The sequence below is a fragment of the Zingiber officinale genome, chromosome 3A, assembly GCF_018446385.1.
Source record: "Zingiber officinale cultivar Zhangliang chromosome 3A, Zo_v1.1, whole genome shotgun sequence".
Lineage (NCBI taxonomy): Eukaryota > Viridiplantae > Streptophyta > Magnoliopsida > Zingiberales > Zingiberaceae > Zingiber > Zingiber officinale.
In genome coordinates, this window is record NC_055990.1 from 147,980,578 (window position 1) to 148,007,758 (window position 27,181).

At 41.1% G+C, this 27,181-nt stretch overlaps 4 protein-coding genes and 1 pseudogene across 5 annotated transcripts; 2 read left to right on the plus strand and 3 right to left on the minus strand.

Moving 5' to 3' along the window:
• Window positions 1–6,073: 6,073 nt before the first annotated feature.
• Window positions 6,074–6,915, minus strand: LOC122054117 (copper transport protein ATX1-like). The gene is made up of 3 exons (XM_042615946.1): window positions 6,677–6,915; window positions 6,510–6,585; window positions 6,074–6,410 (listed from the first exon to the last, which is right to left on the minus strand). Exons 1-3 carry the CDS (start codon window positions 6,683–6,685, stop codon window positions 6,166–6,168), a joined length of 330 nt encoding a protein of 109 aa, XP_042471880.1. The 5' UTR covers window positions 6,686–6,915; the 3' UTR covers window positions 6,074–6,165.
• A 1,399-nt stretch (window positions 6,916–8,314) lies between these two features.
• LOC122052729 (zinc finger A20 and AN1 domain-containing stress-associated protein 5-like) lies at window positions 8,315–9,313 on the plus strand. The gene is made up of 2 exons (XM_042614406.1): window positions 8,315–8,492; window positions 8,629–9,313. The coding sequence occupies exon 2, from the start codon at window positions 8,661–8,663 to the stop codon at window positions 9,162–9,164; it is 504 nt and encodes a 167-aa protein (XP_042470340.1). The 5' UTR covers window positions 8,315–8,492; window positions 8,629–8,660; the 3' UTR covers window positions 9,165–9,313.
• Window positions 9,314–9,773: 460 nt separating this feature from the next.
• On the minus strand, window positions 9,774–12,599 carry LOC122052730 (uncharacterized protein YnbD-like). Of its 2 annotated transcripts, none has more exons than XM_042614408.1 (3): window positions 12,327–12,599; window positions 10,610–11,182; window positions 9,774–10,234 (listed from the first exon to the last, which is right to left on the minus strand). In XM_042614408.1, the coding sequence occupies exons 2-3, from the start codon at window positions 11,145–11,147 to the stop codon at window positions 10,056–10,058; spliced, it is 717 nt and encodes a 238-aa protein (XP_042470342.1). In that variant the 5' UTR covers window positions 11,148–11,182; window positions 12,327–12,599; the 3' UTR covers window positions 9,774–10,055. The 2 variants fall into 2 exon arrangements, with proteins under 2 accessions (XP_042470342.1, XP_042470341.1); XM_042614407.1 differs by having other exon boundaries at window positions 12,317–12,599.
• LOC122050760 lies at window positions 11,340–14,626 on the minus strand (annotated as a pseudogene).
• LOC122052732 (peptide methionine sulfoxide reductase A3-like) lies at window positions 14,528–18,250 on the plus strand. The gene is made up of 2 exons (XM_042614409.1): window positions 14,528–15,197; window positions 17,678–18,250. The coding sequence occupies exons 1-2, from the start codon at window positions 14,688–14,690 to the stop codon at window positions 17,927–17,929; spliced, it is 762 nt and encodes a 253-aa protein (XP_042470343.1). The 5' UTR covers window positions 14,528–14,687; the 3' UTR covers window positions 17,930–18,250.
• Window positions 18,251–27,181: the final 8,931 nt, after the last annotated feature.

Below are 27,181 nucleotides of genomic sequence, written 5' to 3' on the forward strand. Positions count from 1 at the left end.
TCTGCCACCATGGTGGCTTGATTCGAAGAAGGGAAAACCGAAACGGTTGAGGGTTCCCTCAACGCCAAGATGTCGTCTGACTATTATCGAGCAAGAAAAATTGTCGCGTCTCATTCCGTCCCCTTCGCTGATGGTGCTGGGGTGCCTCTGCTGAGATAGGGCTCGAAGGGAGGGCCTCTGCTGCTGATGGGTGCCTCTACCGATGGCACTCGAAGAGGGGCTGCTGATAGGGCTCGAAGAGGGTGGAGGTACCTCTAACGCTGATGGTGCTCAATGCACAATTGCACAAGTTTGTGGTATATCCTCAATGGCTCCATGGTATACGGTTTGAAGAACCAAAGTACCTTGCTGCAGGAAAAGTTCTCTTTTCTCCAAAGCACCTTCATGCACATATGATGCTTGCTCTTCAAAACATGGTCTTAAAAAATTCTTGTTTTCTTATTAATTTCCACTAATCAGAGTCATTGTTGCTATGCTGCAACAATTTAACATCTCATAGAGCAACTTTTCAATCTACTTGTTAAGATAAGTTAGTTCCATTTGAAGATACTCCAACCATAGATCTTTTGAATCAGGGCAAGTCCTGAGACCATTTTTCATGAGAGCACGAGCAACTGCAACATTCAAATTTTGATCAAACTTCCATGCTGCAACATAAATCCAAAGTCCAAAAAGCTTTGGATGGTATCTAATTATCTGTGCTAGGACCTGCAAATATCAAGAATATTTATACTAAGTAAATTGCCAATTATTATATGAACCTGATGTCTATCGATCCACAATGCGAGAGTATTACTTGGAGGGCATGTCTAATAGCCAAATATATCATTTTTAGATAAAATAAGACATAGTAAAGTTTTTTCTTCATTTAAGTTCAAAACAGCAAATTAGCAGATCATTCTAAACTATAAATTAATAAAAAAATATAGTTCAAAAAGTGAATTACCATAACTCATTGACATTCCAGCAACTTATATCAAAGTCATTTTGATGGAGACTAGGAATGCAACTTAAGCATCATTCTCTCGTAATCAAACAAATTCAAAGATAAAAAAAAACAAAGAAGAGGGACTACAAACTCGAAAAACTTCATCTTTGTACCTGCTTCATCCTTCCATGTCTTTTGTCATTGCAAAACTCAAGGTATTTGAACCAAAGAACTAAATCGCCCCTTTCATCATTGTGACCCTCCGGTATATATCCAACATCCTTAGGACCCCTGTGATGTCAAACAAGGACCTCTTGCATATCTTTGATTTCTGCTTCTTGTTCTTTTTGAAAATACCTTTGTCACTGAGCTTGTCGCTTGCGGAGGCTGTGGAGGGCATCAAGTTGCTTCTTGTATTCAATATATGCTATAAAATCGTCCTTCAATGGGGAGTGGCGCTTGAGGTGATAACTCAAAGTCCCTACGGTGGCAAACAATCTCGGCAATCTCTTCACCGGAGAAGAGGCCTTGTCACTCAAGGTCATCAAGCTCATTGGTCATCCACTCTATCCAATACTGGATTTAATTTTGAGCTTGAAAACATCGAGGAGACCAGAAGCGCTCCTCAGAGGTAAGAAATCGAAGCAGAAAGGGAGAAAAACAAAGCTCGGGATTCATAAAAGGGGAGTTACTTCATAAACCAAGATCGAGATCCCTAAAGGTCTTCTAACGGCTCGGAGGAGGTGACGTGAGATGGTTGAGGAGAGCTCTCCCATCCCTTAGAACCCGAATGATAATCGTATTTGATCACCAGATACGTCTCCCTGTCCCTTCCCCTGGAGCCCTAATTTAACCCCAACTGTGTCGACTGCCTTCTCCACATCCTCCTCGTTCTCGTCTTGGAGGAGGGTAATGTGAAGGGTCGCCTCAGCCCAGCGACGAAGGAGGTGAAGGGATAATGAAGATTTTGGTAGGGAGAGGGAACGAAGGTTTCGTCGGTGATGAGACAAAGAGGAAGTCGTGGAGGCATGCGTGAACAAAGGCTTGAGGATACATTTGTTAATCCTCGTTAATCATATACTTTTCTTTACACTGGAGCAAATGACAAATAAGATGGCACAGATATGTCAACCATTAGTAGAGGGAGAAGAGTCACAACCTCTATCCACCGAGATCATAAATGATATTTATTTTGATGTAGCTGGTAAAAGGATAAAAAACTTCACCCTCTACGACCTTAACTTCCAAGCTAAAGTGGTATATAATCGTTTGAGGACTCCTAGGAGTCATCTTAGTTCTGTTTCTTCTACTAAAGTGCAGTCATTAAGATAAAAAAATCAAGAACTAAGAGATCGACTGTTCATAGTGGAGTAGACGATGATTGCTTGGGCGATGAGAGATGATGTTGTCGTGATCGAGATGCGAGTAGTTATTGCTCAATGGACCCAATTACAACATTATTTTAAGTCACAGGAGACTCAAGACCCACAAGGCCTTGTTAATTAGATCATTCTGAGATTTATTTAACTACAACTTAATTTTTTTTCTTTATCATACATAATCATGTAAAATATATTTATTTGATTTTAATATTATAATCTGATCATTTCTAATTGTATTACATTTTCTTAGAAAGATTTTATCTCTATCATTGATATATTCATCATAAGTATTAGGTATCCAAAATATGATCCAGATACCTTTTTTTACATATAAAATTAGTTATATATATTACATTTTTACGGCATGATTTTAATAATAATCTATCATATTTTACTTTCTGTCAGATTTTATAGTACTAACTTATAGGATTGTAATTTGGATGTCTATGTAGTGGATTTGTGCATGGTATGAATACTTTATTGTGGATTTGGATACTTTGGATTTCTACCATGGTATTTAGATTTTTTTTATATCTATTGGATTTTTGATATTTTATTGTGGATGTTCAGATAATATATTGTGGATTATGTACATTTTTTATGGAATTAGTTTGTTTGTGTATCGAATGTTTGTATGATTGTGATTGTTTTGTATGGATTAGATTGTCTATTGGATAAATTTGTGTATGGATTGTAAATAGATTGTGTTTGTATTGACATCGTTTGTGATAGTTTATTTTCATATGGAAAATATAAACAAGGTAATTTCCAAATTTTAAACAGTTTGTTTATAATTTTTTTTATTTAGCGCTGGAATTATGGTTTCAATCATTAAATGTTGATGAAAATCATAATTCAATCGTTAAATATCAATACGGAACCGTTGTTTGTTACGATAACTATCGATGGAAAACACCATTCTATCAGTAACTACCAATAGAAAACGTCATTCTGTCAGTATTTATCAATGAAAGCACCATTCTGTCATAAAATCAATGATATCACACAGTAATTAGTTTTGATAATCGACGACGGAATCGTGTTTTTCGTCAGTGCACAATGACGGAATAATTTTTCTGTCATAAAATCTATAGTTAATATAGCCACAAAAACAATGATTCCGTTGTTGGTTAAGGACGGAACATACAGTTTCATTGTTTGTATTAACGATGAAAATGAAGTTTCTATCGCTATATTAATGATGGATTTTACATGTCCGTTGTTGCTTGAAATGACGGGTTTTTGATTTCGTTATTATTTTCTCTGACGGAAATGAACTCTTGTCACAAATTCGAACAGATATCACATTCCGTTGGGAAAAAACTATTTACGAATCAATATTTTATGACGGCCATTATTCCATCGTTATTTCGTAGCTATGGATATATAGTGATCGAATAGCGACAGAAACTTTTGTTATTAGAAGCGATTTTTTTTGTAGTGTTGGAATAGGTCAGGTTGATTCATCGAAATTTATCCCAGTTTGGGACTGAATCCTCGTGCATAGATCTTCTCAAGTTATCTCCAAAGCAAGTTTGAGGGCAATTACAAAATCAAAGAGGCGTAAGTGAGAAAGAGCGTTGATTATAAAGTAAAAAAAAAAATGATTAATCAGGTTGGGTAACGTCGAGCCTGGGATGACCGGTTCAGTTTTATGGAAATTTCTCATCGGCCATCAGGGTAAATCGGAAAACGCTCGCAGCGGGTAGTCCAGGAGCCAAACATCCTTTAGTTGCGTGCCCCATTTGGAAGAAAAATTCCTATAAATTTACCATAGCTGGGGCTCGAACCGCATTGATTATAAAGTAGTGCGTAGAGTAGGAGGAAACATGTTGATTACAAATTAGGTAATATTGCCGCCGATAGCAATAATAATGCCAAGGAAGGAAAGTGCGCCGATTATGAGGATAAGGGTTCGAGCCATCTTATCAACCCTTTATCCGTCGGATATAGTTGACTGAGGTGCTTTGCACACGCTCTTATCAACTAGAGTGGTACTGAGACTTCCCAAAAAATATTTTCGGGGATTTGTGGGGTATGAGGCCGTGAAACGGTAGACCAAGTCACTATAAAAAATTTACCCTACCTTAGTTTTGTCCCCGGGACTATGATGTCGTGGTAGGACATCCAGGTTGACAGGTTGTCCCTGAGGCATCCGTGGTTTGAACCCAAGCTACGGTGTATTTGTAGTCATTTTTTCTCCAAATGGGGGTGTAATAAAAGGATACTGGGATTCTGGGTTGGCAGTCACGTGTACTTCCTGATTTATCTTGGTGGCCGATGAAAAATTTTCGTGGGACCGGATCGATCATCTCTTCATCAACTAGGATTATTATTATTTTTTTCTAATAAGAAAGGAAGCGCGACAGTTTTACGGATGCATCCGCACCTTGAGTACTAGTTCCATTTTCTCTATATAATTAGCAGTATTAATCGGGAAAGAGGATGCTTAAGCTTCTCAAGTCTATTATATTTTATTCCATTACATTCTTTGTCACCTAGTTTTTTACAGGACAGACAGACTATCAGAGGGTCACACCTTTGGCTCCCTTCTAATCTCTTTTTAATTTATTTTAAGACTGAGTATTAAATAGAGGTGTCAAAATTGAATCCGATTCAATAACTTAATCTGAATCGATCTAAAAAAATTAGGTTTGAGTTGGATAATTTCGAAGTCATGTTGGAGGATTTTCGAATTGAAAATTTTCTGATCAGGTTCGGATCAGATTCGATCGGATTGACCCAAATTGAGAGTTTAGTAGATTTTTTACGATTAAATCAAATTTTATTTTAAATATTAAGATATTTTTTTTATATTAATATTAATACTAATATTAATATGAAAATGATGAAATATTGAAATAAAAATAAAGAATTAATAAAAAATAACCAAAAACTTTGTTTGAATCATGTTTTCGGTTATTCGGATTGGGTTTAGATTGATCAGGTTCGGATTTGAATTTAAGAATTATAGATTGAATTCAGATTTAGGTGGTTTTAATTTTTTTTTCCAAATCAATTCAAACCTGATCCCATTCATCCTACTCAAATTGACGCCTATTAGAGGTCTTTCACGGAGCTATCCTCTCCTTTATTGGGCATCCGCTAGAAATCCAACTTATCCGATTAGTTAGCCGCTATAATCTGACCTACCATAAGTTGACTCGGTAGGAGTCGACCTGCTGAAAGCTAACCTGTCATAGATTGATCTAATAGGAGACGATCTGACAGGAGTTAACGGATCCCTTGGTCACCGGATCAAGTAGTACTGGCATTTTAATTTCATTTGCATTTGTTAATTAGATTTAATTGATAGTATTCTTATGTAAAATTTATAATAAATTTTATAAATAACGGATCCCTTTATTCTTGTGTTATTCTTGTTAGGAAGCCCACTATACTTCTAATGTTTGGGCCTTAATTAAGGGTGCTTCTTCCCTTAATTTCATCTTTTTACTCAAATAATTTTAGATATTAATTTCTCCTCCACTCAAACAACTGAACAAATTCTTCCATAGCCAGTGGAATAAAGGAGGCCACAGTATTGGAAACTAGCAGTCTGCTCATATAGATTTCAGATTCTTCTTTTTCCCGAGAAATTTGTGGTCTACAATACGAGCAGTCTCGATCATTTTGAAGCTAAACGATCACATTATTACTGGAAAGTCTGATCCCCAAAACTTGTAAGATCTTTAATCAGTTTTCTTTTAAATTATTATTTTTAGTGTTTGAAATCTCATTTCAATCTGCGAGACGATTAAGATGACTGAATAAGAGCTCTCATTATTAATAAAATAGTAAGCTGCTGAGGTTGAGCAATACAGTTCATGCTTAAACACCCGTGGATCATGGCAATCAAGCTGTTGCCGCAGCAGCAGCGGCTACATCAGGAGCAGCCTCCGGAACAGGCTCAGCCGGAGCCGCCACCGCCTCCGGCTCCGCCTCTGTCTCCGGAGCCGGGGCTGGTTCTTTGGCTTCCCCCTCCCAGAAAGAAGTCTTCTTGCCTGATTTCGATACGGTTTGGAAAACAGCTTCAGGCGTTACATCGCCTTTAACTGTCACCTTCTGTTCTTGCAGATCCACCTCGAACGACTCCACTCCTGAAATAAATACATAAAATTAACATAAAAAAAAGGAAGAAAGACAGTGAATTAATCTCTTCATCCATAACCTTCGATTAATTATGAGGAAATCAATACCTTCCATATTGGTAAGAACTCTCTTAACCGCCCCTGCGCATCCTTGGCATGACATAGCAACCCTCAGGACGACGGTCTGCGATATATAAGAAGCAACTACGTATGATATACCAGATAAGTAAACATCGAAGCTAAGGAAATCGGCATGGATCTCAGAGATGGCATACCTCGGCCATTAGAGCAGAGCAGAGCAGAGCAGAGTCGCTTGAAAAAGGAAGGTCGAGATCGCTGTGTTAATTTATAGAAGAAGAAGAAGAAGATAGAGGAGTACAAAGTATCGTTTTAGGGTAGATGGCTAAGAAGATTTAGCGTGAGGCAGAGAGGACAATGGAGATAAGGGATTAGGGCTGGGTGGCTGTGTTAAGACAGGTAGCCAGTACAAACGATCGTGCAGCAGTACAAAGTTGGGTGGTAGGGCAACAACCATCTTTGTGCAGTAGATAACAAAAGCTAAAATGCTTTTGAATCAGAAAAAGCAAACCGCTTTGCATATATTCTTCTTCGTTTCTCACCAAACAATCCTGTGCCCACCATAAATCATGGTTCACGGTGACTCTATGGCGACGCTAGTGCACTACTATATATGGCGACTCTTAGTTATTGTATCTCGTTCAAAAGTCGGTATTTCCAATTTACATTCGGTAAGGTGGTAAACTGAGTCAAAGTAGAATCAAACTTTATGGTATTAAAGTTTATTTGATAAAGTATTAAGTCTGGCTTGATTCTTTTTTATGAATTTATCATGAGTTTCGTTTAAATGTTATCAAAGCTCAATTTAAATTTATTTAAAACTTTTTATATTTTAAATCTGTTTGATTAGTTATTGAGCATGAATTTATTTTGAAAGTTTTTATTTATATTATTTAGCAGGTAGATAATAGTACTATTGATGAGTATGATTCATGAATGATGTTTACAAACATTATTCAAAAGTTTACGAACATTGTTCATGAATATTAACGAATTGAATACATATATATTCAAGTTTGTTCATTTAATTTTTATTTGTTCAAGATTATTTATTTAATTGATCTTGTATATATTAAACGGGCATACTCTTACCCAGTTAAATATCAAATTTATTCATGAACATTTTATTTAGACCTAATAATGAAGGCTTTCTTATCTTTTCTTGCCTCTTCTTGTTCTCTTAACTCTTAAGTTATTGTTATTTGTAAGTACTTCCTCTTTCTTTCTCAATGATCAACCTCCATGGTATCTCTATAGAATGTTCAGTTGATTAGAGAATGAGCAAAATATCAATTTCTGATCGACAAATATTCTAGAGAAAAAAATCTAATTCACCTCTCAATCATTTAACAATTAACTATAAGTTAATCTTATGATTTATCTTTATCTATATAATCTCAATAGGAACAGTGAGAGAGACGCGTGAAATAATTTAACTCTCATTTTACTAGATGAACCTTCACGTAGAAGAAGGTAGTAAGAAAAAAATTAAAGTTGCTTTTTGTCCACCAAATATCTACCCTCTATATATAAATAAATGATAATAATAAAAAAAAATATCTAAAACGCACGCGAACACTTTTTAAATAACTCCACAGCTGATTAGCCGTCTAATTAATTATCCATCCGGCAGCCCTGTAGCCCCCTCGAATCTTCTTCCTCTCTTTAAAAAAAAAAAAAAAACCGAACGTAATTTACCTTCCACCGAAATTAAAAAAAATAATTTATTATTTTCATATCACAATTATATTTTATTATTTATCAATTCTGTTCCTTTTTTCTAGCTCCCTTTCCCTATTAAATATCTAGAAATCGCGATCCAGCCTGGCGGCTTCCTGTTTCCAATCCCAGCCTCAGAAACCGACTCCACCACCACCGCCTCCTTTCCCTTTCCCTTTTCCTTGCATCTTCTAAACCTCATAGCCTTTGTTAAATCAGTTCACCTGCGTGCTTCTTGCTATTCCATCTGCTTTCCCCTTCTTCTTCATCATCGTCGTCATCTTCTTCTTCAAGGTATTTTGGTTGTTTCGAGGCGAAATCGACGGATTAATCGATCTTAAAGCCGATTATCTGTTTTTGTTTTGAGGGGAGATGAGGTGCCGTGGTCGATTTGTTTTTTGGTGATATCGATTTGTCTTTGTGTGTGTAGATCGGACGATCCGGAAGGGAATAAGCCGGAGGATGGCCGAGGAGCAGCGACTGCAGGAGAGCCACCGCCTCTGCGCCAACAACTGCGGCTTCTTTGGCAGCCCCGCGACGATGGACCTCTGCTCCAAGTGCTACCGCGATCGCTGCCTCAAGGAGGAGCAGCAGCAGCGGCAGAAGAACTGCCTCGCCTTCCCCGTCTCCTCCTCGTCGTCCCCCCTCGCCGCGGCTGAGGCGACGGGTCCCTCCGCCGCGACCGCCTCCCCGACCTCTTTGTTCTTTTTGGCGGACGCTGTGGAGGAGGATGCGGAAGAGAAAAAGGGGAAGGCGGTGGTGGTACCGGGGCCGCCGAATCGCTGCGCGAGTTGCCGGAAGCGGGTGGGGCTGACGGGATTCAAGTGCCGGTGCGGCGCTACCTTTTGCGGCGCGCACCGACTGGCGGAGCTGCACGGCTGCACCTTTGATTTCAAGGCCGCCGGCCGTGAGGCCATCGCCCGTGCCAACCCTGTCGTCAAGGCCGACAAACTTCAAAAGATCTAAAATGGTTTCCAGGCCCCTGCCTGCCGATCAACGGCTCCGATGTCGCCGTCGTTGGTTTCCTTTCTCCGGTGGTTGTGCGCTATGATTTCCTTTCTCTTCTTTTGTTATTGTTTTAGTGGGAGAAGATGATGAAGATGAATTGATGAACAGATCTGGTAAATTATTATTATTAGATTTTTAATTTATCGACATCAAATTATTAAAATAAATCATAACAGTAAAGTTAATGCAAATAATGATAATAATTGCGGCATCAAATGGATGTCCTCGTTATAATAAATGCGGCGACAGGTGGTCGTCTTTATTAACTATTATTATTAATGAGTATTATGTTTTTCGGGGCTAATTAATTTTGAAGATATTGATTCCATAAAAATTTTATAGTTCAATAGCCCAACATCACGTGGCCTTGCCGCTGCATCATACCTAAATACATACTTTGATTTCTTACACGAGTTGTCCGGTTCATGAACCTAATCTCATATGGAATAGCTCGCATCTTTTGGTTGGATATTTTCTTTGACTACATTCATCTAAGCTTATTCTTAGGCATTAGATAGCTCGAATAGTTTCGATCGCACTGATTTTAAATCAATTTGTCAAACTATGTACGATAAAAGTGAGCTCGCAGAGTGGAATATATTTAAACCTCTTAGTTCTCATGTGGGACTGAAATTCCTCTGACAATCTCAAATGATTAAAAAACTCTCTTAAATTTGACTATATTATACTCTATCGTTAACAAATAAATCAAAGATCATTTAAACAATATCAAAGAATTTTGGGGGAGGGAAATGCTCAGGCACCTTAACTCTCGATCGCAATATGTTTTCTTGACTTGGCCTGATGCTGTGTTTTCTCAACTTGTTAGTCGCAATTCATGACACCCATTCATTTAGCCGTTGATCCAATGCGGCGTTTGGACCACTCTTCTAACCTTTTCCTGTGCTGAGCATTCATCCTGATCAAAGGACGCTTCTGGCTTATCATCTTCTCGGCATCTTTCCAGCTTTCAGTCAGTCCTAACTCAACCAGGAGCGCGCACATAACACAAACACTCCTGCCATGGCCTGTTGTCGAGCAACCGTAAGGAAGAATGAAGTGGTTAAATAACACAAACATGAACATTTTTCCAAACAAAGGAAAAGCGCAACATTTATGGATGTGATCAACACAAGAATTCAAAATTCAGGCATTGCAATGGATGAAAGAATAGTCGCATCAATAGTTTTCATCAATGGAGGAAAAAAAGAGTTACCAGTCTCAACCTCTGACCTGACTATAAAAACGACTACCACTACTAATACTAGGGTTCAATTATTTGGATGGAAGATATGAAGAGCAAGGGAACGTAAGAGAAGCATTAACTACACATATTGCTTGCTTTATTTGACAAGAACTCAACATTGAAAAGTAAATAAATGAATAGGGATGTAGAAACTAACCATTTGCACAATGAATGTAAACTGGTTTCTTTTCAGACCTCTTTTGGCAAGCCCAACGGACAGCATGTTCTATTTGTGTAGGATCGGGGGATCTGGAGTCCCATAAAGGGATGCAAAGATAAGATTCTGCAGGAACAAAGTAGCTCCTCGGTAATTCACATGTGCAATCAATCACTGCAGGGTCACCGGGAGGCAAACGACTCAATGAAGTAGGCCACCCTCCGAGATATAGTTCCTCAGAAATTTCATCATACAATGACTCTCTTCTCTTTGTTCTCTTGAAAACAACATATGCCCGAACCGTCAATAGATATGGGGCAAAAAGAAACTTTGACCAAAGAGGGAAGCTCCCATGAGAGCTCTTTCCTAGAATGAATGGCAAATTTATAGCCGGATGAGATGCAATGGAGACTGTGTACCCAACCAAAGCACCCAGTAGAAGGGGTGCTGCGGTGTAAGTTCTGCCGTATTTCTTGAGGCAAATAAAAGCCGAAAAGAGAATTGTTGACAGACATCCCATAACCTTTGATATCCCCATTTTCTTTGCCGAGCAACAAACAATTGTATTTTTACCTAACCAAAAACAAGGCTGTGTGATCAAGGAAAAACAGTCTCATAGAATTAGGAAAGAGACCTTTTTACTGGTAAAAATAACAGGAAAATGAAATCATGAAACCAGTTTATCACAGAAAATTCCCACAGGATAAGTTTTTTAAGGAATTTCGATACATTACAGCAAGTAGAGAAGCAAAAAATGTTCCAAGAGAAAGATGCACGTGTACACCTGACATAAACAATCATAAGATCCAAAAAATTGCTGGAGTTTTTGAAACTAAAAGTCTAAAAAAAGATTTTTGATGACAGAAAGAAAGAGGAAAAGGAGAGCTCTTGAAGCACATGAAAAATTTACATTGAGAATCTCAAATTGAGAGAGTTCTTTTTCTCTCTGGATGAATTCTATCTGTCTTTATAAGATACTTATCCTTTTGCTTCATCAATTTTGTCCCAATCTTCTAAGTGATTTCAAGGTTCAAATTTAGTGCAAAGCAAAATTCAGTGTTCACCTTCTCCAAACTGGTGTATGGGGGGTGATTTTGATTGTCCAGGTGATCTAAAGGCCCAAAAAAAGTAGGATGGATGAAGCTGAAGAGACATAGTCGAACTAATAGGTGTAAACAGATCAAAGTGGATTGTGTAAACTTCACTCAAATTCGAATTCGTACAATGGAGCAAGCTTCATCTGTCCAGTCAATCTCAGTCTTCTTTCTCCCTGTAAATGAAGCTCCAACCACCAAATTTATGCACCCCAATTGACAAACTCTGGTAACCTTATTTCCAAGTCGAGTGAACAATGACTCTTCCTCAGGAGTGAAAGTCGTAGACGGGAGGGATAATGATTTTATAGTACCACAGAGAGACTACACCGAAACATAGTTGCACATCATTAGTAGAGGAAATTAACCCTAAGAAACATGACTACTCGCAAAAGGTAAAATCAAGATGCTTATTTACATGCACAAGAGAAAACGAATTTTCTCACTTTTGCTGAGACCTAAAAGCAGTTAGAATCTAAATTAATTTTTCTATTCAAAGTGAAATCTGTTTATCAACCAAAAGTGTTAGATCAAACAACAGGACGCTCCCAATGTCATAAACCAAGCTGCTCACTACACCCAAAAAGACAAAAAAGAATAAGGATTTTCTTACTTCCAGAGACCTCGAGGAGACTAGATAAAATGCAAGAGGATCCCAAGATTGTGCCGGAGTAGTTAGTGAACTGGGGAAAGAGCGAGCGATTGAAAGGCTGAATAGGAGGAAGAAGAAGAGGCGAAGAAGTTGCGGATGCTTCTGCGAGTGCCTACAGGTGCGGATCGCCGTCCCAGGAGAGAGGTCCACCGCGAGCGCACCTCGTACGCCCTTGACCAGAAACGAGAGACGCCCAAGTGGTTGCTCCAATGGCACCCGGAGAAAGACCGGCCCAGTGCGCCCGATTTGGGGAAATCCATTATTATGTCATTCTTATTTTCGCCTACTTATATATCCTAAGAAATTTTGTTTATTATTTATATCCCTCCTTTTTTTTTTATTTCTAATAATATTCATATCATTAATTACTCTATAAATATCAAACGAAAATCACATGTGATGTGAACATAACTTTATTCTTTCATATCATATTTTTTAGCACCCACATTGGTGTAATCGAGTCGAGCCGAACTCTTGAATATTTGAGCTTGACTTGTTTATAATCGAGCCGAGCTCGAATTTTATTTAACGAATATATTCATGGCTCACGAGCTTATTCGAGCTTTTATCGAACCTAAACGAGCTTAATAAATATAAATCATAAATTTAAATATTCATTAAAAACTAAATTATATATTTAGAAAAAATTATAATAATATTATTAAAATTTATAATTTTATTCTAATAAATAAATTTAATATATTTGTCTATATTTTTCATAAGTAGAGTGTAAAATATATAAATTCAATATCAAAACTATTATTTTTTTATTTAAAAGTTACTTAATGAGCTTAACGAACGTGTTCACAAATTAACGAGCCGAATATTGTGAAGCTTGAGCTTGGTTTGTTTATCTTAACAAGCCTCATTAAACGAGCTCAAACGAGCTTTTATCGAATCGAGCTTCGAATAGCTCGCGAGTGGCTTGATTCATTTACACCCCTACGACCCACTGGCATGCAGGAGACTGAGATGCTGCCATTCATGAAGAAAAGTTGCCCGTCGTGCGTCGGAGGTTTGGGGTAGCAACTCTCTTCATTGGGAGCTTTCCGGTGTGAGCTTACTCCTCGAACTCTACCGCACGCCGCCGGCATGACTCCTCAAGTTGATGAAGCCGAGGTTGTCGTATTGGTTGACAGCGCAAATGGAGCGGGTCTCTTTGATGACGGTGGCGTGGAGGATTCACTTCTCATCTAGGGAGGGTGAAAGTGATGTGTTGGCGTTGAACCATGACCACACCAAGCCCTTGGCCATGAAGTCTAAGAGGTTGATGAAGCTGATGTCTCTTCTCGTGAACAATGTCGCCACCATCAGACACTTGTCGATATTGAGAAGTCAACCTGTTTGTTGGTGTCTTGGTCACACACACCCCGATGTCGTACTTGTTGCAGCGCCCTTTGCAACTAACGAAGATCTTCCGGTCGGCATTGCTGAAGCTAAGCGTGCCGACAGTGAAACTCTTGACTTGGTCATAGTGGGTGATGTGGAAATGGTAACGGAGCTCACTAGTGGAGGTCGAGAAAATACAGTGATCATGATGCTGTCGGCGTCAATGTAGCCGATGTCATTAACCTACTGGAAGTCAAGGATGATGGGTGGGTGAGCTTCTACATCCAATCGTAGATGTGGGCCATGTTGTCGTGGGAGACGCATCAGTCCCCATTAGGGTCAGCACGGATGGCTGTTTCGTTGTCAGGAGTATGGTTGGATTCTGAGCTGGCAAGTTAGAGGTGGTTCCCGTCGAAGGTGCCTCACCGACCGACGGGAACCTTGTCGAGGAGGTTATAAAAAAGGGCCTCACAGATGAGCAACTTCTCAGGTATATTGGGTGAGATGTGGAGTTCATCGGTGTAGAGGAGATCGAGGAGTCCGACATAGAAAGTTAGATTGTGGTTGATAAAGTACTCAGCTTCCTCTGACTGCCGGACGTTTCATGAATTATCGAGGGCTCCGAGTAAGAATTTCTAGACATTCCGCTTGATATTCACGAAGTAATTAACCCTAGAGATATTATAAAAAAAAATATATATATGAGGGATATATATTAGAGTGAAAACGTTTTAGGACCTATTTGGAAAAAATAGGGAACAAGGTGACCTAACCCTAAAATGTCGAATACGTGTTAATATTCTATTGGCTGTCCAGGACTTGCGGAACAGGCAACGTACGGCGAAATGACTGATCCCAGTTTGCGCACGTGTGTCGCTGGTTACCGCAACTCCGCCGGTAAACTCACCGACGTCACTTTCCCTCACAACATACGCCAGCCATCAATTGCCTACCCGTTTCGATTGCTTCCTCCTCAAGCAAGTGTTACCCACCCACCCCTACCATGCTCCTTATCTCACCCACAGCCGCCGCCCCCTTCGCCGTTCTCGCTGCGCACCGCCTCCCGCACATCCCCGCAAAGCTCTTCGCGTTCGCTCCTAATTCCAAGCCCTTGCCTTTCGGGTCCTCCTCGCTCTCGCGACTCCGCCCCATGAGCTGGCTCGGCAAGCTAGGGTTCGGCCTCGGCGGCCAGAGCGGGGCGACGGATGCGGTGTCGTCGATCGCGCAAGGGCCTGACGATGACGTGCCGGCTCCTGGGCAGGAGTTCGCGCAGTTCGGCGCCGGATGCTTTTGGGGAGTCGAGCTCGCCTTCCAGCGCGTGCCTGGAGTTACGAAAACCGAAGTTGGGTACTCCCAGGGGAACATCCACGAGCCCACCTACGAGGACGTGTGCACAGGGAGGACCAACCACTCCGAGGTTGTCCGCGTGCAGTACGATCCTCGTCAGTGTAGCTACTATGATCTGCTCGATGCTTTCTGGGCTCGCCACGACCCCACAACTCTTAATCGCCAGGTGAGGTATCAGAGCCTGTAGATATTTGATAAATTGATGCTTTCTCTTGTTACAAAATTCTTCTTTTCTTGATTGGATTGAGATAATTGTCCTATGGTAAAAGCTTTTCCTTTATTAGATAAATTGGTTCTTGCTGAATATTTCCGAGCTCTTGTGTGATGTTGTCAAGCTATTAGGAAACTCTGCTTTCCAGGACATGAATGCTAAACTTGATTATAACTTCCATAAATCGCAAAAACTTGTCAAAATGACTTATTATGTTATCATTACTTGATATTAGTCTTGTTTCTTTATAAACTGATTATTTGCGTAGTGAGTTCAAACATCCACGTACTGATTGTTCATTGTTAGATGTTCTATACCGTTGGTTGAGTGATAGTCATAAAAATCACGTACTGATTGTGCATTGTTAGATGTTCTATACCGTTGGTTGAGTGATAGTCATAAAAATCAAGGATTTTTGGATTTCAAATGATGATGTCAAGATCATGAAAATGTTGTGGAATTGATAATATTGTTGTTGAACTAAAAATTGTTCAGTTAAAAAGTTTCAAACTTGTTGTAGTTCTAAATGTACCAGTGGCCACGTTTTTCTTTATTAGAATTGAAGCTCACTATGTAAATTCACTGGTGCATATCATTTGAATAATAATAATAATAACAACAAGACAATTTGATGTACTCGGCACTGTATGAATTTCATGGCCATACGTGGATGAAAAATCTTTGGGACCAGTTTGTTCAGCAGTCACCCCTGTTATGTCAACCATAGAAGTTTTTATCATTTAATTCCATCCATATGCAAAACCATTATTCTATCTCATTCTGCCTTTGTTTGGGTTGGTTCATTCATGATGTGTCAATTATCTTTCTTGTTGGTAATCTTTAAGATGTTTATATTTTCTGATGATTTTCATCCTTGCATTTCTCAAATAGCAAACAAGAAGTGATGCATACAAACACAATATGTATAACTAGTATTCTGATATGCCTCATGGTGGCATCCACTAGTAATTTATGTTTGTGCTGCTAGTATTCTGATATGCCTCATGGTGGCATCCACTTGTAGGTTATTTCTTGAGAAAAATCAGTTCAAAAAGCCAATAACAGTTCAACTTAGCTGGATCAATATTAGTATTTTTTTAATTATGATATAAAAAGTGTGGGAATCATCTTGTCTGGGTGAAGTTAAACATCAGACTAACACAATGTTTATCTTATAATTTCTTTTTCATTTTTGTCTTTTTTGGTGTATCCAAACTGTGAATTTCATTTCATCTCTTTTCTATTGATCATCTAACTGATGGATGGTGTAGATCAAGATGTGGGTTAAGATTGGTATTGGCTGAGTGAGGTGTATATTCTTCCCCATCCACTATCTTCTTGTTGGCAGTCTACAGAACTTGTCCCATTTTGTAGTAAGACTTTTTGCTCTCAACCTTAAAACAAAAGGCTTGTTCACCAATTCTATTATATTTTCTAGGGCTGGTCTAATTTTTAGGGATCTAAGCTCATCCTTCATTTGGTTCCGTACATCCCTTCCAGCAGTAGTGGTACTCAATCTTAGGTTATTCACAAGTAAAGATGCTGACAGTCAAGTTAGCATGATAAATTAGAGCAAATTAAGGGGATTTTTTTGGAGAACTAATCTGTCAAGGAAATTTTTGGAACCCGTGATTAAGTTTAACATCTCACATAGTTAAGTCTCATAATTTCTCTTTGTCATTTTTTTCTTGTGGTTCATCAAAGTGTCGAACTTCCTTTTTTCATCTTTTTCTGTTGATTCATACCTATGTTAGTGAAGTAAGCATGTCAAGGTGTAAATTGCAAATTAAGATTATGTTTGCTATTGGTCGAGTGATTTATTTTTGTAGGACTCTTTCCTTGTTATTCAGTAAGAAATATTAGGTGTAGGAAAGAGTCATACCATAGTCTGCTATAAAACTTCATTCAAGACTTCAGAACTCCATTTTAACTAACATCTTTATTTATATCTCCTTGTTAAATCATAGATCAAGATATATAACTCTTACAGGAGTTTCTTATCATCTATTTTGAATATCCTCTCTATTATTAAAATTACATTTCATCAAGTCAATGTTAATTTTACTGAACTTAAACCTTCAGTTTTCTGTAATTTTTCACTACAATTCAAGTATAGAATTTAGTCTATTTACATTATTACTAAAACTTAGGATTGAGTTGTAACAGAGTCTTCAGTTTGCTATTTGTCTTGTAGGAATACAATTAAATGCATGTTAGTGATGCATTCCTCTCTTGTGCTCAGCTGTGTCTTATCCATGTATATAATTTTGAATTGATTCAAATAACAAATCAATCTCTTTACTCTGTTTCTAGATTTTAGATTCAACCAATGCAAGAAATTTTAAGCATTCGGTTCAGATACATGGTTCTATGCAACCACAATAGCATTCACATTGTTGAAATTTTATGTTCATGGGTGTCATAATTGCATTCAGGGAAATGATGTCGGGACACAATATCGCTCTGGAATATATTTCTACACACCAGAACAGGAAAAGGCTGCTAGAGAATCCATTGAGAAGCAACAGAAAACCTTGAACAGGAAGATCGTCACTGAAATCCTTCCTGCAAAGAAATTCTATAGGGCCGAGGAGTATCATCAACAATACCTTGAGAAAGGTGGGCGGTTTGGTTTTCAGCAATCTGCTGCTAAGGGTTGTAATGACCCTATTCGCTGCTATGGATGAAATTGGGCGAGAGGCACCACCTTCGTCTGCATTTGATTGTGCATTTATATCGATGGCCCGTGGAAGTTAAAGAGTATGGTATATCAGTGTGCTATGGATTAAATTAGTTGTCGGCATGTATCTAATCCAAACTCTCTGAATCACTTAACTTGCGTCATTCATAAAGATGGCTAAAACTTATAGAAGTAAAACTGCTGAGTAGTTATAGCGTTGAGGCTGAGAATACAGCCATGCAGTTAAGGTTTCTTTGGAGCTTGTGTTTCTATGTAATAACGTCAGACTCTAGAAAATCATATAAAAGTAGAAATTGCTAGAGAAAAATTGACTTTGTCTTTCTGTATTTATTTTTAGTTTCAAATTAATTTTGTAATCTCTAGATCATGTCTAACAATCCAGTCATGTTTATATATAAACTTAGTTTCAGATATATACATTAATTAATATTATGTTTGTTCTATTTATAATTTGGATGAAATCGAAGACACCTACAGTTGAGAGTGTACGCAGAGATCTCTTGTTTATGTCAATAAGTTAATTTGACCTAATTGTGTTGATTGAATTTTTTTTATTTTCTTCTTCTTTAATTCAATTATGTTGTCACTTGTGATAAAAGGTGACTATGTTAATCCGTGTCAATATAGAGAAGATAGTTATTAACTTTTAGAATAGTCACTGACACAAAGAATATTGTCACATTCGTGATGGTGCAAAAATTATCCTCCTATCAAAAGTCTTCTTTAAAAGTTATTTTTTTACTCTCTTTGAAAAATTTATGCCTACAAAATAATTATAACATCTAATCTACCAACGACCATTACATAGTTTTACAATAATAAAAAAAAAATTTATGATCATTCGATTCGTGTAGATAGACTATTAATTTTTAGAATAATAACTAGTGTATATAGACTATTAATTTTTAGAATAATAACTAGTGCACAAAAGAAGTATTATTTCGGCTATATCAAAATTTGAACTCTAAGACTTTATAAAACAGTACCTAATATATTAATCATTAGATTATCACGATGGGTCGTGCATGTATCACAAAAATGGAAAGAGTGGTTGTGATGGTGTTGTGGAGGGGCATGCACATGGGAAAACAAACTGTTTATGAATTATATAATTTGAAGAAGTTGGTTTGAAAATCATGAATCGCACTCAATGGAAAAGAAAAATATATGAAAGGATAGTTTTACAAATTAGTAAAATTGCAGGTATACCTTAAATAAATTTGAGAATAAAGTGAAGTGCATATATGCTGTTGTTGCTTTTCTTTAATAATAATAAAAAAAAACTTAATATCCCACTAGTTATGACGGGTGGCGCAGAAACTTAATATCCCTACGTATCTTATTTAGAAAAAAAAAAATATGTAAATGCATCGTTATTCGGTTGGTAGGCGGTCCACGTCGTACGGTCAAATTAAAAGTCAAATTGAACGGTAAGTTAAAGATGATATTAGACCACACTCAGCTAAGATGAGGGCCTAAGTTATGTCAAGCCTGCAACATAGGCAAGATTTGCTCACTCCCTCCAAGTCAGTGATTTTGTGTGGTAGAAAGTTAAGTTAGATATTAAATATGAAAATAAAGAATATCGAAATTCTTAAACTTAAAAATTTATTATGATCTCCTGAAATAAAACGGTCTCTTAAAGATGAAAAATAAATTTTAGCGTTTATTTATTGTCGGAAGAATGATTACAGAATCATAAAGTCTTTCGTACATCTATGAATCAAATCTCATAGTCTTTCGGACGTTCTTCTTCTCTCTATCTCTTTTTCACACACATTCTATGATGAATAACTTAGACGCATATAATAGGAATCCCCTAGGGGTCTCATGGTAATTTCCTTTATTATAAATGGATAATGTGTGTATAATGGGCATTTCCATGTTTGCACTAATAATCAAATCTTGATATATGACAAATAAGTTAAAGTTAGATGTGGTGTGTGTCTAACCTTTCTACTAAGTATGCAAGAGTTGACTGGTCTGAAGAACCTGACATCAGACTAAAATCCAGTTAGGTCCACGGGACCCGATAGCTGGTGGAAAGTCCAAATAGGTCCGCGGGGTCTGATATCTGGTAGGAAGTTCGGTTGGGTCCACTGGACCTGACAACCGGCCGAAGTTCAGTTGGGTATGCGGACCTGATAACTGGTAAGAAGACCTAGTGGGTCAAAGGCAAGCCAAGTGACTGCGGTTAGTAAGTGAACGTAAGCAACTGGAGGAGAGATCGTGTTCCCATTGAGGGAACTGTAGGCGTTAGTCCAGCTTAAATTCATTTGGGAAACATAAGCTGAGACTTTGACTAGATCTTGGTCTCGGAGAGGCAAGATCTAATTACTACTATTTTATTATATTGTGCTAACTCTGTTTTGCAGGGTAAATATATTTTCTGTTGTCTGGACTAACCTTTTTTTTGCAGGAAAGAAGTTGCTAAAGAAAAGGAGAGTTCGAACGCCCGGTGCTGGTCTGGGTGCCCGGAGTTGGTCTAGGCGTTTGAACCTAAAAACTTATCCAGGAGTTGAGTTGGAGTGCGTCGACTGGTCAAGCGGCGTCATCTAGGGGCTGGGAATGAGCTTATATAAGGGTCTTCGACCAGCAGCTTCAGAACATCAACTGCTACGACTTTCACTCTTGCGCAGTGCTCCAAAAAAGCTCTTACGAGGCTATGAAGCTCCTCCGACAACCGACGATCAAGATTTTCTTATTTTCTTTATTGTCAGTAACATTATTTTTAGTTTTTGTACTTAACTTTTGTAATCGTTCTAGCTATTAGTGGATTGCCCAACGAAAGCACTCGACGAGTGCGGGCCTTAGAGTAGGAGTTGTCAAAGGCTCCGAACCAAGTAAAACTACTTGTGTTAGCATGTGATTATCTTTCTTCTTCTAGTTTCTCTCTTTTATTCTTCCACTGTGTACTTCGATTTAATTCCTCTCGATTTTCAAAAAACATTATTCATCTCCTCTAGCGTATTTACGATCCTACAGGATCATCCCCTCTAGCATATTTACGATCTTACAGGATCATCTGATGTGCCTTAAATAGGCTGAGCTGAACTCTGCAGCTTATCTCTTTGCTACCAGCTTCGGCTTATTGGAGGGGCCTCCAGTTGGCATCCGAGGGGCCTTCAGTCAATTGAGGCACCTTGAATACTGTTCATCGAATGGTCAATTTCAGCATTGAGTATTCCACTTTCCCGCTCGCTTGTGTGATGCTCCGATCATCCAGAGTTGAGTTCACATGAACCCAACTCTGACCTTCTTCTCAAGCAGACTTCCTCCCCGACTTCTCATTCCTCAGATATATCGTGCATATTTTTTTCGCTCTACCGGTGTACTTTTCTATAATTCTCGTTCCTTGAATGCACTAAGCCCGTCGACTCATTTTTCGCGTCATCGTTCTCGCTCATTGCATCTTCTTCTCGACTTCTTGTGTTCCTAAGTCCTTGCACTCTTAGACACAAGGTATCAAATCCGCAAGACTTAACTTAACTCAGTTGACCATATCAAAATTAACCTAAAGTACTTATATCTCTCCATTTTTTATGTGTATCAATCTAAGTTAAAATTATGATAAACATAAAAAATAAATAATTTAACACAATCACGAAGCTCCCATCATACGGGGTTCCGGGGAAGGATCAATTGTACGCAGCCTTACCCTACTTTTTGAAAGAGGTTATTTTCAGAATTTGAAAACATGACCTTTTGATCACATGATAATAATTTTACCGTTACGCCAAGGCTCTCCTTTATAATTTTTTCTTATATAAAAGAAACCTTTGAAAATTTTTCTAGGGGATGTAAAGACGTTATACAAGAATGTGTCTTTTCACTTAAGTTATTTGGTATAGAAAATAATTTTTAACAATTAATCCTTAGTTTTATAAAAAATAATTTTAAAATTATTTTAATTTAAAAAAGGCTAAATTTGTTTGTTAAGGCCAAACAGAAGTATTTAGATTAGGATAAAATTTTTTACAAATAAATAATTTTCTTTTAACTAGAATAAATATTTTTGAATAAAAATTATTATTTTTTTAATTTATATGCTTAAAAATATATTTGAACTTGAAATGATCCTGTCCGAACCAAGAGTCAGCGGACGCTGGGCACGTGGCGCTCTCTGCTGGATCTTCGAATGCTCCGGCGAACCTGCAACAAACCGGGCCGGGAGGGGTTCCCGGCGACGGTCCTCCGACGCTCAAGTCAGGTAGGCTATGGAGAAAGTGGCTGCCAAATCTGTATCATGCGTACCTTTGGCGAAGTAATAGCCTCTTTATATAGGACGGAGAAAGAATTGATGCACGCCCATCGAGATGCGTACGTGTCAGCAACCCATACCACGGTATGCACTTGTCAGAGAGCTTACCTGATCCCATACTGCTACAGTGAGAGAATGTTCTTTGATGGGACGGCAGGACCCCCGTTGTCAGGCTAGAGGTATGGCATAGCCATACGACTTGACGGCTGTCAGAAAATGTTCCCATCTTTTACCCACCACCTGTCTGGGGAGCCCGGCCCACCGGGCGGGCGGTGAAAGTCCGGACGCGGTGAAAGTCGTCCGGACGGCCCTGATTCTTTGCGCCGTCCGGGGGGTGCTTCCTTCCGCTCGGTCATTGTGCACTGCTTCATTTGAGCGTCGGAACCCTGGTCTCTACCAGGGTGTCTTTTTACTATCAGATTTCCCTTTTTTCCGAGTCCGGTCGGCTCGCCCCTTTCGGGTGAGCCACTGGACCCTTTGACCTCCCCTCAGCGTTGACTCCTTGTGGGGTTCCGGCTTTTTACCGCCGGATCACTTGCCTTCCTCTCGAGTCTAGTCGAAGGAGGCAAAGTCCGACTGACTGGACTGCCGATCTGCCGAACAATGATTATTGCATTAGGCCGCTCGGCGCGACATACGGCTGCTCATCCATGCGGCGATATCTGTCCGTTCGGCGATACTTTGTCCATGCCTTGTATTTTCTTGGAATCGACATCCGTTGTTCTTCCACACCTCCCATCACGTGCTCTGCGCACGGTAAGGGGAGTTCATTAAATGCGGCTAGTAACCGGCTGACACGTGGCGATCGTGCATTTGTCAGAGTATGGCGGTTGCGTCACTTCCGATGGGACAGCCGCCGTTTGAAACGGACGATCAGATGACAACCTCGATATCGACGACCTGGATCGGACGGTGGAGATCGCTTCCGGGCGGCGATATAAAGCCCTTGACTCCGTTTCCGCCGCCTTTCATCTTCTTCATTTCCAGATTCCTGTCGCTCCTCCTTTCGCCGGCGACCTTGTGCTCAGACTTCCCGACGATCACACGGCAATTTCCGATCATCTCCCTCGCTTGTAAGATCCTTTTTCTCGCTCGAGACGCGTTCTTATTTCTGTTAATCATCCTCGTCAGTCGGTTTTCTTCCTTTGCTTGAACCATCCTCTTCTATCCCGCATTCTGGCCTTTTGATCATGACCAGTACCTCGCAGTCAACCGGCGGTGCACCGGGTCTTTGGTACTCGAACATGGAAAGTCGGTTCGACGAGGAAGACGCCATGCGCCTTATTCGAGCATATGACCTACCGACCGACCACGAAATAGTGTTAGCCACGCCTTCCGATCGGCCTAACGACCCTCCGTCCGGCACTGTTGTCTTCTTCCGTGATCAATTCCTGGCCGGCCTACGTTTTCCTCCTCACAAGTTTTTCTTAGAAGTTTGCAACTATTTCCGCATTCCGCTCGGCCAAGTAGTTCCCAATTCTATTAGATTGCTGAGCGGAGTGATAGTTTTGTTCAAACTGAACGGCATTCCCTTAAACCCGAAAATCTTCCACTACTTCTACTATCCCAAGCAAGCCGAGTGGGGTACCTTTGTTTTCCAATCTAGGATAGGCTTCGTCCTTTTCGATAATATGCCGAGCTCCAACAAACAGTGGAAGGAGCATTTTTTTTTTCCCGAGCGGCCTACTTTCCGCACTAAGTGGCAGACAGCTATGCCTGCGCAACCGGAACTCGGCAAGTTTAGAGGTGACGCAGACTATCTCCATGCAGCCGAACGGCTAGTAGGTCAGCGCTATCACATTGACAAGATGCTTCTCCCAGGAGTAATGCATATATTCGGCTTGTCTTCTGCACCAGCCGATCTGCCTTGTAGCATGAGTAAGCTTCCCTATCTCCTCCTTTATTTTGTTCTAACTGATTTATTCTCTGCTTCTGCAGCTGAGGTCATGTGGAGAGCCAGAGCTACCGAGAAGCTCAAACTGAAAGCCGCTCAGATTGAGGCGGTGACGAGCAAGGAGGCCGCCGAACGGGGCCTGGCTCCGGCTGACCCGGCCGGCGAAGAAGGTGAGGGGACGCCAACGGTCCCAGAAGCCCCGGACGCCCCTGCCCCTCCTGATGAGGCCACGGGCAATATAGAACATGGAAGTGAAGCTGAAGTGGAGGCCCGTTCGGCCGATGATGCGCCGCTGCGCACTCGGAAACGCCGGCGACCGGAATCCGCACCTGCCTCTACACTTGATGAGCCACAACCTGAGCAGGGTGTAGGTGCGCCGGTGCTGTCCGGAACAGTTTCCGTCGAGAGTACCCCTACCCCTCAGGATTCTCCGAGGGCCAGCTCGGAAGTTCCGCCGTCCAGCCCTTCGAGGACTCGACGACGTCTCAAGCGTTTAGGCGAGCTACCCTCCTCTTCTGCTGGTGGGCCATCTCAGAGCGGGCCGAGCGGCCAGAATCTACTTAAAACCGTCCTGCGCCTCCCTTCGGAGGCGTACATGGCTACCGCCGATCGGCCGGTATTTCCCGAGCAGATGATCACCCTGACGGGTCCTCTCGCACAAGCTTGGATAGATGCTCGGAGTCGTATAGCCAAATTGACTCCCGGGCAGCTCGGCGACAGCAACCTTCAATCAGCTACCGGGGTATGGCCCCTTCCCTTCTTTTCTCTCCTATTTGAAGTTTTTAACCTGCTCGTGTTTGCTAGCAGAACTGGGTGGAGCAGATCGCCATTAGCGATCGATTGGCCGAGCTGGAGGAGGAACTGAAGAAACAAAAAACAGCTGGGGACGCCAGGCAGTCGACGGCCGCTCTGGAGAAGGCCAAAAAATCACTAGAAGCTGAGCGGAAACGAGCTGCTGATCTGGCGAGCAAGGTCGTTCGGCTTGAAACAATGATTAAACAACGAGACAAGGAGATCCAGACGGCGACCACTCGGAAGCAACAGGCCATCAATGATATGGACCACATGAAGGTGGAGATCCGGGGGCTGGAGCAACGCATTAAGGACCTGGATGCTCTGCTGGCCACCGAAAAAGAGAGCCGCTCGGCTGATCTCCAAAGATTCGATGGAGACTTGAAGGATCTCCAAGCCGCTAGCGACGCTGCCCATGCCGCGCTCAAGGAATATCAAGAGGGAGAGTCGGCCCGCTCGGAGGAAGTGAGGAAGGCGTTCCTCCGCTCGGAAGGCTTCGGAGAGAAGTTTACCGACAAGATATCCCTCACGTTCGAGGAGGCAATCAAGGCGGCGGTGGGCTACTTGAAGACCAAAGGTCACCTGTCTGCCGAGCTGACCATCCCCCCCGAGGACTTAGCGAGCGTGATGGATGCCATTCCCGACGCTCTTTTTGATTTTGATGTGTGAAGAGCGTTTTTGTAAGCTTTTTTGAATTCCCGCCGTTCGGCCCGGCTTATGTAATGACTTTTTTGACTTGCATATTAGATAATCTTCTGTTCCTCTCTATTTTAGCTTCTATTTTAGCTAGAAATCCTCGTCTCCAAAGGGGTTTTCGCTGGATTTTCGCAAGACCTCCAGCTCAGGCGTTTATAGACGCGGAGCTCGACGGCGCGGTTTTTATAGCCGGTCGGCGCGGCTCTTGATTTTTAACGACGGAGCTCGTCGGCGCGTCCGCTCGGATTATTTAAAGACGCCGGCTCGTCTCTCGATATTTATCGTCGGAGCTCGACGGCGCGGTTTTTATAGCCGGTCGGCGCGGCTCTTGATTTTTAACGACGGAGCTCGTCGGCGCGTCCGCTCGGCTCGTCTCTCGATATTTATCATCGGAGCTCGACGGCGCGGTTTTTATAGCCGGTCGGCGCGGCTCTTGATTTTTAACGACGGAGCTCGTCGGCGCGTCCGCTCGGATTATTTAAAGACGCCGGCTCGTCTCTCGATATTTATCGTCGGAGCTCGACGGCGCGGTTTTTATAGCCGGGCGGCTCTTGATTTTTAACGACTCGTCGGCTGTCCGCTCGGATTATTTAAAGACGCTCGTCTCTCGATATTTATCGTCGGAGCTCGACGCTTTTCCGACGGCTCTTGATTTTTAACGACGGAGCTCGTCGGCGCGGTTTTTATAGCCGGTCGGCGCGGCCTTCGTCGTCGAGCGCTTGGCTTGTATATAATCATCCCTGAGGTTTCTCGGCTAAAATGTACCTAGCCGAACGGCTCAGGCCTTCGCTCTGGCAATAATCTCCCTCTATCATCCTGATCAGCGCAGGGTTTTGGTTTCCTTCCTGCCACACTAGTATGCAGCCCGGCTGAACAGCTCGGGGTCTTCGAGCTCGAGCTCCCGGTTCGGACATAAACCTCCCGGCCGATCGGCTCGGGGGCCTTCAGGTCATGATGATAATGCCTTATATTCGCTCTTTTGACTTTTCATCTCTGCATTTCAAGTATTTAGTCGAAAAATGAAGTACACAGGGTGATTTACAGTGATACACCTTTCACCCCGACCGATAAGGTTGGAGGTGGTTCGCGCTCCACGGTCTATCTAGCTGCCTACCGTCCTCGTCTTCCAAATAATACGCGCCCGAGCGGAGCTTTTCGATGACTTTGAAGGGACCTGCCCATGGAGCTTCAAGCTTGCCGACATCGCCGACCGGCTTCACTTTCTTCCAGACAAGATCGCCGACCTGGAACGATCTGGGAATGACGCCGGTTGTAGTTTTGCCTCATCCGCTGACGGTATGCCATCAGCCGAACGGACGCCTTTGCCCTCTCCTCTTCTACCAAGTCCAGCTCCATGTTTCTTCGTTCGGCATTGCCATCACCATAGCTCTGGATCCGGGCTGACTCAATGCCGACTTCGACCGGAATGACAGCCTCACCGCCATATACCAAATGGAACGGTGTGACTCCTGTCCCTTCTTTTGGCGTCGTTCGGATGGCCCACAAGACGCTCGGCACTTCATCCGGCCAACTTCCTCCCATATGGTCGAGCCGAGCGCGCAAAATACGAAGAATTTCCCGGTTGGCGACTTCAG

What these genes read in the sequence shown, in the direction of transcription:
- LOC122052729 (XM_042614406.1), top strand. Translation starts at nt 8,661, where the DNA reads ATGGCCGAGGAGCAGCGACTGCAGGAGAGCCACCGCCTCTGCGCCAAC.
- LOC122052732 (XM_042614409.1), top strand. Translation starts at nt 14,688, where the DNA reads ATGCTCCTTATCTCACCCACAGCCGCCGCCCCCTTCGCCGTTCTCGCT. An exon ending in CCACAACTCTTAATCGCCAG is followed by an intron (nt 15,198 to 17,677) that starts GTGAGGTATCAG and finishes AATTGCATTCAG; the next exon opens with GGAAATGATGTCGGGACACA.
- LOC122054117 (XM_042615946.1), bottom strand. An exon ending in AGTTCTTACCAATATGGAAG is followed by an intron (nt 6,411 to 6,509) that starts GTATTGATTTCC and finishes TATTTATTTCAG; the next exon opens with GAGTGGAGTCGTTCGAGGTG.
- LOC122052730 (XM_042614408.1), bottom strand. Translation starts at nt 11,147, where the DNA reads ATGGGGATATCAAAGGTTATGGGATGTCTGTCAACAATTCTCTTTTCG. An exon ending in TTACATTCATTGTGCAAATG is followed by an intron (nt 10,235 to 10,609) that starts GTTAGTTTCTAC and finishes GCTCGACAACAG; the next exon opens with GCCATGGCAGGAGTGTTTGT.